This window comes from Protopterus annectens, chromosome 10.part0 (assembly GCF_019279795.1).
Source record: "Protopterus annectens isolate FY-2018-M chromosome 10.part0, PAN1.0, whole genome shotgun sequence".
Classification (NCBI taxonomy): Eukaryota; Metazoa; Chordata; order Ceratodontiformes; family Protopteridae; genus Protopterus; species Protopterus annectens.
The window spans coordinates 1385211961-1385225132 of record NC_056744.1 but is presented as its reverse complement, the minus strand read 5'-3'; the positions used below and the strand labels follow the sequence as shown (position 1 = coordinate 1385225132).

The 13172-nt window shown below is 44.2% G+C and overlaps 1 protein-coding gene across 4 annotated transcripts in view; it reads left to right on the top strand.

Annotated features, from left to right (window-relative positions):
* The window catches only part of ZNHIT6 (zinc finger HIT-type containing 6), a gene marked incomplete at its 5' end in the record, with an annotated part of 1270195 nt that overhangs the window by 741845 nt on the left and 515178 nt on the right, over positions 1-13172 (top strand). For all 4 annotated transcript variants that reach the window (XM_044086022.1, XM_044086023.1, XM_044086024.1 and 1 more), the window contains 1 exon segment: positions 9164-9238. In XM_044086022.1, the coding sequence (XP_043941957.1) occupies positions 9164-9238 (75 nt within the window).

The window sequence follows — 13172 nt, the reverse complement described above, 5'->3', positions numbered from 1 at the left end:
CCAGCCAGCCAGCCATCCTCCTGCAGCCAGCCAGCCAGCCATCCTCCTGCAGCCAGCCAGCCATCCTCCTGCAGCCAGCCAGCCAGCCATCCTCCTGCAGCCAGCCAGCCAGCCATCCTCCTGCAGCCAGCCAGCCAGCCAGCCATCCTCCTGCAGCCAGCCAGCCAGCCATCCTCCTGCAGCCAGCCAGCCAGCCAGCCATCCTCCTGCAGCCAGCCAGCCAGCCAGCCATCCTCCTGCAGCCAGCCAGCCAGCCAGCCAGCCAGCCATCCTCCTGCAGCCAGCCAGCCAGCCGGCCATCCTGCTGCAGCCAGCCAGCCAGCCGGCCATCCTGCTGCAGCCAGCCAGCCGGCCATCCTGCTGCAGCCAGCCAGCCGGCCATCCTGCTGCAGCCAGCCAGCCGGCCATCCTGCTGCAGCCAGCCAGCCGGCCATCCTGCTGCAGCCAGCCAGCCGGCCATCCTGCTGCAGCCAGCCAGCCGGCCATCCTGCTGCAGCCAGCCAGCCGGCCATCCTGCTGCAGCCAGCCAGCCAGCCATCCTGCTGCAGCCAGCCAGCCAGCCATCCTGCTGCAGCCAGCCAGCCAGCCATCCTGCTGCAGCCAGCCAGCCAGCCATCCTGCTGCAGCCAGCCAGCCAGCCATCCTGCTGCAGCCAGCCAGCCAGCCATCCTGCTGCAGCCAGCCAGCCAGCCATCCTGCTGCAGCCAGCCAGCCAGCCATCCTGCTGCAGCCAGCCAGCCAGCAATTTTCCTGCAGCCAGCCATCCTCCTGCAGCCATCCTCCAGCCAGCCATCCTCCTCTTCCATGCAGCCAGCCATCCTCCTCCTCTTCCATGCAGCCAGCCATCCTCCTCCTCTTCCATGCAGCCAGCCATCCTCCTCCTCTTCCATGCAGCCAGCCATCCTCCTCCTCTTCCATGCAGCCAGCCATCCTCCTCCTCTTCCATGCAGCCAGCCATCCTCCTCCTCTTCCATGCAGCCAGCCATCCTCCTCCTCTTCCATGCAGCCAGCCATCCTCCTCCTCTTCCATGCAGCCAGCCATCCTCCTCCTCTTCCATGCAGCCAGCCATCCTCCTCCTCTTCCATGCAGCCAGCCATCCTCCTCCTCTTCCATGCAGCCAGCCATCCTCCTCCTCTTCCATGCAGCCAGCCATCCTCCTCCTCTTCCATGCAGCCAGCCATCCTCCTCCTCTTCCATGCAGCCAGCCATCCTCCTCCTCTTCCATGCAGCCAGCCATCCTCCTCCTCTTCCATGCAGCCAGCCATCCTCCTGCAGCCAGCCAGCCATCCTCCTGCAGCCAGCCAGCCATCCTCCTGCAGCCAGCCAGCCATCCTCCTGCAGCCAGCCAACCATCCTCCTGCAGCCAGCCATCCTCCAGCCAGCCATCCTCCTCCTCCATGCAACCAGACAGCCATACTCCTCCTCCATGCAGCCAGCCATCCTCCTCCAGCCAGCCAGCCATCCACCTCCAGCCAGCCATCCTCCTCCTCCTCCAGCCAGCCATCCATCCATCAAGCCATCCATCCAGCAGCTACTCCCACCAACCAGCTAGCCACTCCAGCCAGCCATCCATCCAGCCCCCAGCCATTCATGCAGCCAGCCATAAATCCATTCATGCAGCCAGCCATCCATCCAGCCATGCATCCATTCATTCAGCCATCCATCCATCCATCCATCCATCATGTCATCCATCCATCCAGCTGCTACTCCCACCAACCAGCTAGCCACTCCAGCAGCCATCCGTCGTACCCATAACAACATCTCCTTCACCACTCTGGTGGTGACGTCATGATAGAGGGTGTGGCCAGTGTCTTATTGGCCACACACCCCATGTCCCACTTTGGCCCTCTTAAAAGGTGGCAACCCTAATCATGCATTGGTAATCATGGCAGCTGCTTTACTGACATTTTTTATTATGACAGAATGGTTCTTCGTGCAAGACATACCAGTTAAGGCAAGATCTGTCGTTTTTCATCCGATTCAGCTATAGGTTGTTGTATCAGACTGGATCTGACCTCGGAAGAGATTCTCTACCTCTTCAGTTCCAGAGCTCTGACTCCTCCCCTACCCATAATTCCCTGAACTCCACCTCAGTACTTCAGATATTGATTGCCAGCTGAAGTATTCCGTCATGTCATCAAAAGCTTTTTCTGTATCCTTTTGCAGTATTTATTTGGCAATTTTTGTCTTTGCTGTTTCTTCCCTCCTCTACAGAGAGAAAAATGTACTTGGTAGTTACTGTTTTGTCAGATTTAGGTAAATTAGAGTAGGTTTGGTAAGCAGTGTTTGCTGCATTCTTTACTTGTTAATTATTGGCTGTGTGTTTTTGTATATAAAGAGGGTGTGTTGATTGCTGTTTTATATGCACTGAGGAAGGATTACCTGAAAGCTTTTTTTTAATAAACAGCTTTTTGTTACATCTGCATTGCTGAGTTCGTATTCTTACTGTTGGTTTCGTTTATATGAACTGAGTTTTTGTCAATTGGTTGGTTTTATTCTTTACTTGGTGGATAGTTTGTGTTTGTTATATTAGTATACTGCTATATATGTGAGTAAGCTTCATAGTGACTATTTAGGTAGTTTAGATAGTTGGACAGATTACGTGATTTAGGCTTATATTTAGTAAATATAAGTTTTACTTGTAGACTTTTGGTGTGTGTGTGTGTGTGTGTGTCTGTGTGTGTGTGTCTGTGTGTGTGTGTCTGTGTGTGTGTGTGTGTGTGTGTCTGTGTGTGTGTCTGTGTGTGTGTGTGTGTGTGTGTGTGTGTGTGTGTGTGTGTGTGTGTGTGTGTGTGTGTGTGTGTCCTGCAAGGTGCTAATAATGGCTGATGGTCAGAATTTTAAAAAATGTATGGAGTCTGAGGACAGGCTCTCACACCCCAGGATCCTCACTCCTTGTGTGTTTGTTTGGGCACTGCCCACCTCAGCACACAGTATCTGACCTGTTCTTTTAGCTCTGGGGCTCTGCAAACTAGAAGGCAGTAATTAATCATGAAGAGACTCTTCCCTCAGACAGGATCTACTGTGCCTTTCACTTCCTCTCCAGTGAATAAAGATAAGAGAAACAAACAAAAAAGACAAGGAGAAGTTAAAGGAAACGGAGGAAAAAAGGTTCTAAGAAATCCAGTAAACACTTCCCAGATCTGAGACTCTTGTCCAGTTTGGATCCCAAGGTATCTCAATGCTCAGAGCTGATAGTTCCTTGGACCTGTCATCTCCTCAGTCCCAGTTCTCCCCAAACACAATGAGTCCTGGGCTACACTCACTGATCCTTCAAGAGAGAATGTACTCGAGACCACCTTCAGTGGCATTGTTGACTCTTTCATTAAGAAGCCCAAACAAGATCTCGACAGCATGATGAGGAATTTCATCGGAATGCTGATTTAGCTTGGGGTTCTCTGAGTGCCATCTTCTGAGAACATACAGAGTGCTGGGCCTTCTACTCCTTCTCTCCTACGTTGTCCCGGTTCACCCCTTGTGCCAGACTATCTCAGATCCAGTCGGTCCTAGAGTGCTTGTGCTAAAGCCCATCTGTCAAGTGGCTTCAAGGTTTCATTCCTCTTTCAACTGTGAACTGTTTGGATCTAGAAGAGACTCAGAGCAGAAGCTTTAGCTCCATGGCTCCAGGGGATGGGTCAACACCAAAGTTATCAGCTCCATCTATTCCCTTGGTGCCTCGGCACTCAAAGGCTCAGTATTGAGGTCTGCCTCAGGGTTAAGGCCTCTGTTTCCAAGGCCCTCTTTCTGTTTGGGGACAAGAGGACTCCAACAGAGCCGATAGCATCCTCTGCGCTGATAGCATTCTCTGCCTTCGAGACTTTTGAATGGGACCTTTTGATGCTGCAAGAAAAAGAATGTCCAGTTCAGTTCCATCCAAACACTGGCTAGAATCAGATTCTACTTCCCATCTTCCTGTCAGTCAGGAACACTTGGTTCTACAGGCTTCCCAGGCTACTTGCTACATTAGCTCCCCATCTGTCTGATTCAGAACCCAGCAGAACTCCACCCCCACCTGAATCAGTTTGCTGGAAACAGACGTGCAAACAGAAGCATTTACTCATACCCAGAGTCTGTCTTAGAAGACAGAGACTTGGATGAAGGTGAAGGCTTCCCTAGATCCTGCTCTGAAGATGACACCTTTGGCGAGATCCTTGAATTGATGAAGCGGGGGGGGGGTCCATTGATAACCCTTTTCCAAATGAGTCCATATTTCCCAAAGCCTTTGGTTCCAGCTCATCTTCATCCTGAGTGGTGCCATCCATTGACCCACTCATTGATTTGATGGCTCAGTGGGCATGGAAGAACCCTGATGTGGTGGAACCCATCCCTAAGAATTCCAGTAGGATTCTAGCAGCGCCAACAAGCACTGGAGTAAAGGTACACCAGTGGATGCAATGGTAATAGCAGTGGCTACAAAGAAGGAACTGTCTGATGAAAATTCCTCAGTCCATCCCCCTAGAGAGTCTAGGGCTATGGATCATTTTGGGAAACAGATGTACGTTTCAGTGACCTTTGCCCTCAAAATGCTGAATTACTTTGCCCCATGTCACCAGATTTCAGAGAGCTGTTCAAGGAGATTTCCAAGTCTTTCTCTGGTATCCTGCCTACAGATGTTCAGAAGACTGTGGACTTCAAACATTCTACCCTCCAGTCGTCTTTCAGTGTAGTTATGTGTTCTACTGCTGCTGATGGCATGGGGAGAGCAGCAGGCACCAGGATTATCATCTGTTGCCATACGTGGATGAGTCTATGTGATTTTTCAGAAAGGTTTAAGACTTCTTTTGTTAATGCCCATGCGCAGATGGGTCCTCCTTTTTTGGACCTAAAGTAAAAGAACCACTGACTAGCAGTCAACAAAATGGCAAGACTCTCTTTGCAGTGGGAATCCGCTTCTCCACTCCCCAGAGATTCTACTCCAGCAATCAGCAAGCTGGGAAGAAGATGTGGTTCCAAAAATCACAGAGCTCTTACCAAGACCCTCCTGGCAATAGACCTCCTCATGACATAGGAGGAATTAATAACAACAGACTTTGCCCTAGAGGTAGAGGTGTACCGCATAACCAGGACTATCACTGTCCCTTTACCAAAAAGCCCTTTCGGCTCCCCTGAAGGGTTGCCCGGCTACTGCAATTATCTACAGATTCTGGGGGTGCTAAACATAATTTCCAGATGCTACTCTATACCATTTTCTCTTTCTCCTTTCAAGAAAAAGAAAGTTCCTAATGTGCCAATTCTGGCAATATTAGGAAAATAATAGAACAAGAATGGGAAACTTTTCGGGACATTACTGATCTTAATTTAAAAGGAAAAACAGTAAGAACAGTGTTTCGAAAGGGGAGTAACATTAAGAATTTACTGGAATATGAACCCAGTATCAATAGATTTTCTAACCAACGTAAAGGTACATACAGGTGTGGAACATGTTCACAATGTAAATATATATCACATACTGACAAAATACATATTGCAGCTAGAAACAGATGGTTAAGGGCAACAACTTATTCCAACTGTAATAGTCAAGGGCTGATATATATAGCCACCTGTCAAAAATGTCAAGGGTTTTACGTTGGTAAAACCGAAAGACACCTGAAGAGGAGGATATACGAACATATTTATGAAGTACAGAAACAAAATTCTAATATTGCCCTGTTTCGGCATACATTGATATGCCAACAGGCCAGATTTGAATTTTTTGTATTAGAAACTATGGTCCGAGACAATAGGTCCTTGGGAGATTAGATTAGAGCATAGGGAAACCTATTGGCAAATTTTTTTAGAAGCCAATAAAACCCCTGGCTTAAATGATACTATATCTATTGTCCCATTGTTAAAACTGAAAGCTGGTAAGCTGTGAAATTATTTTTTATTAATACTAAGGTGTTTTGAAGCAACTCTTATATTTTCTGATACAAATATTTTAAAACATTATTGATGTTTTAGGTGGCTGTTCAAATATGAGTTTTTTAAATTTTAAATGCATCATTCATAAACAAGCAGTACTAAGCAATTTTTTAAGTATATATTGACTTTATAGTATTTAAATAGTGAATGTGGTTGTATTTCTTTAAATTTTAAGTAAATGAAAGTTTTAATTGATTGTAACACAGTATATAAGCTAGGCCATGGCAGTCCACTATGTATCTGATGAAGTCAATGATTTATGCTAACGAAAACGTTATACTGTACTTTACTGATGTTAATATAATAAATTGAGTGGTTGTGGTCTCCCACGGACTGATTTTTGTTATTCTTGGTGGAAATTTTATCAGTAGAGCCTCCGTTTTGGTTTTTGTTTTAAAGTTCCTAATGTCCCACCCAGTCAGTGGGAACACACAGCAGAGATCTCCAACCTTCTAGAAGAAGAGTAATTCAGCCGGTCCCCAAAGACCAGTTAAAATCCAAAGTCTACGCGAGGCTGTTTTTAGTACCCAGGAAAACAGGGGATCTCCAACCCATTATGGAACGCAGTCATTTAAGTCAGATTGTCAAACAGAAAAAATTCTGAATGATCGCACTCAGTCTGTTTTGTCTCTGCTGAGGAAGGATGTTTGGATGTACACCATAGATCTCAGACTCTTACTACCATGTGAAGATAGAGAAACATTGCAGGAGATTTCTCCATTACCAGCTGGGCGCTTGTCATTATCAGTTTAGAGCATTGCCATTCAGTCTCACCACAGCCCCCAGGGTGTTCCAAAATGATGGCAGTACATCCTTGCCTGTTAGGGACAACTTTTATTATCAGTCACTGGGGTCAACCTTGCTGCAGTCGTTTTGCATCCTAGCTAAACGACAAGTGCAGCATTTATTTTGCCTTCCTCCCCTAACAGGGGCAGTCACAGTAGGAGGTCTATAATTGGCCCCCAGGCTTCTTCATGCCTTTCCCTGTTCCCTTAAATAAACAAGTTCACCCAAAAAGCAAGAATATGCAAAGCCAAGGGAATTCTCATTGTCCCGACAAACATGATTTCCCTTCCTGTGGCCTCTTCTAGTATCCTGCATAGATGCTTGACTGTTATCCAGATCTACTAACACACCCGTGCAGACTGCCTCCTCTGGACCAGAAAGCCATGAAGCTAACTGCTTGGCTCCTCCAGTTTTAACCTTAGCCAGAGATGCCAGGCTTCCCACTTTGGTCCTTCAGATCATATCACCATCCCAAAAATAGACCACCAAAAAACTTTACTAAAGCAAATGGAAGAGATTCTGCATTTGGGCTGTGTCTGGGATTTAGACCCCTTCTCTACCCCCATTCCTTCCATTGTAGAATTCCTGTAGTAACTCTTCTACAGCGGCTCCAGTTAGTCAACCATCAAAGTGCAAATGGCAGTTATCTCAAGTTTCCATATAATAGATCAGAATGATAATTCTGTAGTTCCTTTAAGAATGTCTAAGGCTTTCTTGAAAGAAACTTTTCTACTATGGCCACTTATCAGAGACCCGGTACCTCCAATGGATATTGCCATCATATTACAAGCACTGACTCAACCACCTTTCGTGCCAGCAGCATCCGTTGATTTGAAATTCCTCGCCTGGAAAACAGTTTTTCTGGTGGCAGTTCAACCAAATGGATTGCAGACTAACAAATCTTTCCTTCCTGTTGTGGCATCAGAAAAGCTGTTTAGCAGTCTTTTTTCCCATGATTTTCAAACAAGGGTGAATAAATGCTACATATTCTGGACATTCATCGCCAGCTTCGGTTCTGTCTCCATAGGGTTAAACCATTCAGGAAAGCAGATCAGTTGTAGCATTCTCAAAACCTAAACTGGGCAAAACAGTGGCTAAAGTTATTCTGTCTAGATGGTTATTTGAATGCATCTCCTTCATTTACAGTAAAAATGGCTTGTCTTAATCTAAAAAGGCCACTTAAGTAGCCTTTGCCAGCAGATTGTCTATTGATATCTGTGCAGCAAGCTACTTGGTCAACAGCTCATACCTTTGTGTCTCATTGTAAGCTTGATGAACAATCTAGATCAGGTTCCTTCTTTCGTTCCCCCAACTTCAGGAATGGCCTTCCTTGATACTACCCAGGTCTGTGTTTGGGAATTTATCCAGTAGTTGAATTGGATGAAAATAGACAGCATTAGATACAAAAGTCATGTACTTAATATAAAAATTTCCAACTGCTCTTACTTCCAAATTATCACAAAGAAATTTCTGATGACCAAGTTGTCTCTGGCATTCACTTTCTGTGAGCATTTTTTACTGGCTGGTTCTCATAACCCTGACATTTTTTCTTTCCAATATTTTGGAGTTAGTTTTAAATAGGGTTTATATGATTGAGATACACATGCATTAGTCTAGCTATGGATATGCTGTTTAATAGGGGAAAACTCGATCTGAGGTACTGAGGTGGAGTTCAGACTATTATGGGTAGGGGGCGGAGTCAGAGCCCTGGACCTGAAGAGCTTCAGAATCAGTGCTGAGGTTTGATACAGTCACATCTGACAACCCATAATAGAACAGGATGAAAATCAGACAACATGGATCTGTTGTTATGGTAAGTACGTAACTTTTGTTTAGTATAAAATGCATAACAGTTATCTAACCATTTAAAAAAACGGTTTTAACATTTTTGAAAATCACAGGGAGCAGTTTATCAGCTGGTATGGTTTAACTTTAAATGTTTTTCTTAATGCAACTTAATCTGATTTGTAGCCTCATATTTTTACAGGTATAATCCCGTCATTACTGTTAATTACAGTATTCTTTCAGTGTAATTTGTCTTCCTTAGATAACAGTCTACACCAGTGTAATGCAGTCTGGAATTTTGTACACAATTGTTTATTACACATTTACGTAAGTTATCAGTATTGCTATCTTTTATCCATTATCTATACTACTATGACTTTCTTGTTTATTTTAAAGTCAGCAGAAAGATTTTTGTCAAGAAAAACTGTATGGGATTTTAAATCAACAGTTATAACTTTAGATGTCCCCCTGTATTGTATTTGTTTGGAAATTCATATCCCATTTTCTCCTTTCTGCTTTTTAATTTAATTTTCTCTACATAATTATGTTATACTATTTTTTTCCACAAGTCTACTATTTTTTTCCACAAGTCTGTTGTTTTCGTTAAGTTCCATGTTCTGTGGCTTACTTTAGTTTATGTTAACATTTATATTTTTCCTTTCAGTTTTGCTTTTGTTTCTTTCTCCGTAGGTCCCCCTCCTTCCTTCCAGAATAACCAGAATTTGTATGCAACACCTTCCAGTAATACAGGATTTCAAGGAACAGGTAAGGAGCTCAGATTGCTATTTGCTGTTATTTAAATTTATTTTTATTTCCTGTCTCCTTTCCATAGTAGCAGTACAAACTAATTTTCCTGCACAAGGTTTGTTCTTCACCAACTCAACTGAGTACTGAATAGTCTCATTTTGAAACAAGCAGCAATTTTTATATTTTAGCTTTTATTCTTTGTTTGTAATATACTGCTAATTTGGGTACTGTTGGCATGAAGTGAATAGGCTCTCCTTATGGAGCCTTACTGTGCCTTTTCAAAGAATAAAATAAAAGCAAAGACAGTCTGTTTTTATTTGGCAGTATATCTCATCTTGCTCATTCATTTGTTTGCAAGTTAGAGAGCATCTAGTGTTGCTAGTGGAATTGCTGAATCACAGTATTCATACTTCAAGCTTACATATTTCTGCTGGCATAATAACAGCACTTAAAGCGCTTTTCTTGTTTTTCTCCACTTACGTACATGAGCTGCTGAAATGGAAAACAATAGTAACTGTGTGTAGGAGACTTGCCTCATCCTAGTCTTCAGTGACTGTCGTCAGATTCTGTATAAAAGATCCAGTAATGCAGCCCGTGTCGCACATTTACAGTGCTCCGTTGAATAACAGGAGGTATAGTTTATTTTTATGTTTTTTTCATTTATCGTTTAACTGGGTTAGTCCTACTATGCTAGTGGCCCTTTTAAGGTGGTATTTATATTACTAGGGGAAATTTGACCAGAGCATAGGGGAACTTCCCACTGCTCTTCTGAATGAGTGCCTTGGGATCTTTTACATCATCCTGCACTGCCACCAACTTCAAACAGGTGGGACCTCTGTTTAAGAAACACACAGCCAGGAGTGCAGCCCCCCTTATGCTGTACTGCAGTTCCAGAAATCCATTTACCTGGTGTGGGAATAGAATGCACAGCCTTCTCTGCCAAAGACGAGTGTGCTACGTCTTGCACCACTGACGCTGCCTAAGTGTGCATTACTTGCTTGGATGCACAGAGTTTTTTTTATCTGGATTTGGGAAAGGTGACTGTAAGCTGGAAAGCCATTTATTCTATAATAAAACAGAAGAGCAGTCAACCAGTAGTGTAGAACAATGCAGCACTGACCAGGCAAACTGGGGTCATTTAGCATCTTGTGTGCGAGATGGTGCAGGTAAGGAGGATGGAGATTCTTATTCTGAGGAGGGGCTGAAGTCTGATGGACAAAGACCTCAGTGAGTATAAGCCATTAGTCAAGCAAGAGTGATCACTAGGCTGTGCATATGGTTAGCCTGAAAGGCAGGCAGGCTGTAATGACCCCAAAAAGGTTTGTCCTCAAGTCATTCCTCATTCCCCTCCCAGCCAATCCACGTCATGTCACTATGCTAGGAGTAGTGATGCGGCTAGAGATTGTTGACCAGCTACCATGCAAATGAAGTTTTTTTGTACCTTGTCTTGTCTTCCTATAGGATCCTTCTTTTCCTAGGCATTATAAATGAATGACTCAAGGCTGACTCCCTGAGAAGCCAGGGGGAGCCCACCTGGTGCCATGCTTACAACAGAGACAGTTAAACAAGAAGCGTTTGGAGGATCTGGGAGTTGTGCAGGCATGCTAACCAGGGAAATCATCCAGAGGGCTAAACCTGGTTTGAGGGGGACAGCAGTCAGATGCATGTATTACATTAGCCACTCATCAAGAAGGGTGCATCATCATCATCATCATCATCATCAACCCTCTTTTTCTACATGGTGTGTGGGATGTCATGTTAACTATCGCCATTTCTCTCAATTCAGTGCCACACTCCTGCCTTGTTCGCCATTTCTCTTAGTTCAGTGCCACACTCCTGCCTTGTTCAACTCTCATGCTTGGCTGTCACAGATCTTCTCTCACACAATCCAGCCATCTCATTGCTGGAGGCCCTCATTTCCTCTTACCTTCTTCCCAAATCTTCTTTACCAGTTTGCCTTCTGTCTTTCTGCACATGTGCTCAAACCACCATCACCTTTTCTGCAATTGGAGTTTCCTTGACTTCTAGAACAAAAACAAGGAGGATAACTCAGAAGAATGGTAGGATGACCAGCAAACCACTTTATTGCATAAAAAAAGCAGTCAAGTGCTTTCATCTAGCTTAAAGACTTCTTCAGAACTTAACCAAAACCCAACAGACCTTGGCTGCAACTTGAGACCTGAACTGCATGCTGGCAAAACTAACATTAGCCCGTTTTGCTAGATTTGCATTGTCAATTTTCAAATTCCTTTCCTGAAAGCTGTTATTCTGTTTGCAGTTGTCCTGTGTTGGAGAGTGTCAGAATTGCAGGCCCTCATGTATAAAGAGTTTTTCCTTATCTTGAACAATGGCAAGGTCACCTTGCACCTTAACCCGTCATTTATGCCTGAAGTAATTACAGATGTAACACTTAAGCTATTCAATTGCCAGATTTTTTTTAAACGTCTGTCCACAAAAATAGGAAACAGAGTCTCTTTTCAGACACCTTAAAAGATTTCAGGAAATCTGAGCAAATTTTGGTGTCCTTCGCTGAAAAGAAGAAAGTCTACCTTTATTTGGCGAGGCCATTTCTATACCACTGGCTCCCCTTGAGTTCTGTATCACTTGTCTGACAGTTCCTATAGGACATCCTACTACTTAGGCTATCCAGGCAGAATCTCAATTCACCTTGGTACCTGAATTTCATTCTGGAAAAACTAATCTTAGCCCCCTTTAAACCAGATGCTTTGGCAGATGTCAAATTCCTTTTCTGGAAGACTGTTTTTCCGTTTGCAGTTACATTGGCTAGAAAGATTGCAGACCCTTATGTTCCACAAGGACAGGGTCATCTTGCATACTAGCACAGCATTTATGCCTAATGTAAATTGTTTAGGTAGCAGTTAATCAAACCATTTAGCTACCAGTGTTTTCCTTTTCCTCACAGTAAGGTGAGAGAATTGTATACTAGTGTTTACAGGCAACTGAGATTCTGTTTAGACAGAACAAAGGGAAATCTGTGGAACATTTTGTAGCCTTTGCTAAAAAGAAAAAGGCTGCTTGTATCCAAACAGACAATTTCTAGGTGAGTAGCACACTGTATTTATGCAATAACCTCCATATAAAAAGCCTGGAGGACAAAATTAGGTCTCATTCTATCGGGGCCACAACCACCACCTGCTTATTCAGGTTAGTGCACATGTCCAGGAATCAGCTACAGGATCCTGTGTTCACACTCTTTGCAGTCATTACAGACTGGCCCTGTCTCTAGGGATAGGACAAAATTCACCTCATGCATTCTGAGGAACATGCTGCCCTCTTTCATTATGATATACCCCCCCCCCCCGAACTGCAAACACTGCCAGTTGTGATAAGTTTCCCTGCTGTAACATCTGCAGTAAGGAATCACACTGAAAACAGTATGGTTGTGTAGTCAGTTTACCACAATCCTTGATGTTTGAATTGGGTCACTGCTGCAATCCAGTTTCCCATCCATCTCCTCTGAACCTGGGAACCTGTAGGGCCAGAGTGGGTAAAAACTCTTTTTTCCTATTGTTCCCTATAACTTTTTCTGTTCGGGTATGTTGGATGGGTAAGTTTTTTCTGGGCAGGCTTGCTTGTCTGGACATACCTAGGAGTACAAGGTCTCAGTTTGTTTACTTGTAATCAATACAGTTAGAAGGCAAGAAAAAATCAAAGATGGCTAGCTACACATCAGCATTTATATCAGCTGCTTGAAAACGTCTGTAATAAAGGTGAAGTAGCCGTCACAGGAATAGGGATGCTTGCCTCTTAGTATTTGGCTAGATACGTCCCTCAGACTGCTGCAGCATTTTTTGATGTAATGAGTGTAGCGATCTCCACACTTGAGCATCCACAATTACAGTAAGTTAACATCCTGTACTATATAAATCCAAACTGTGTAAAGGGTTGTTATAGAAGTTACCAAATTAATCAGATACTTTCTCTGCATGTA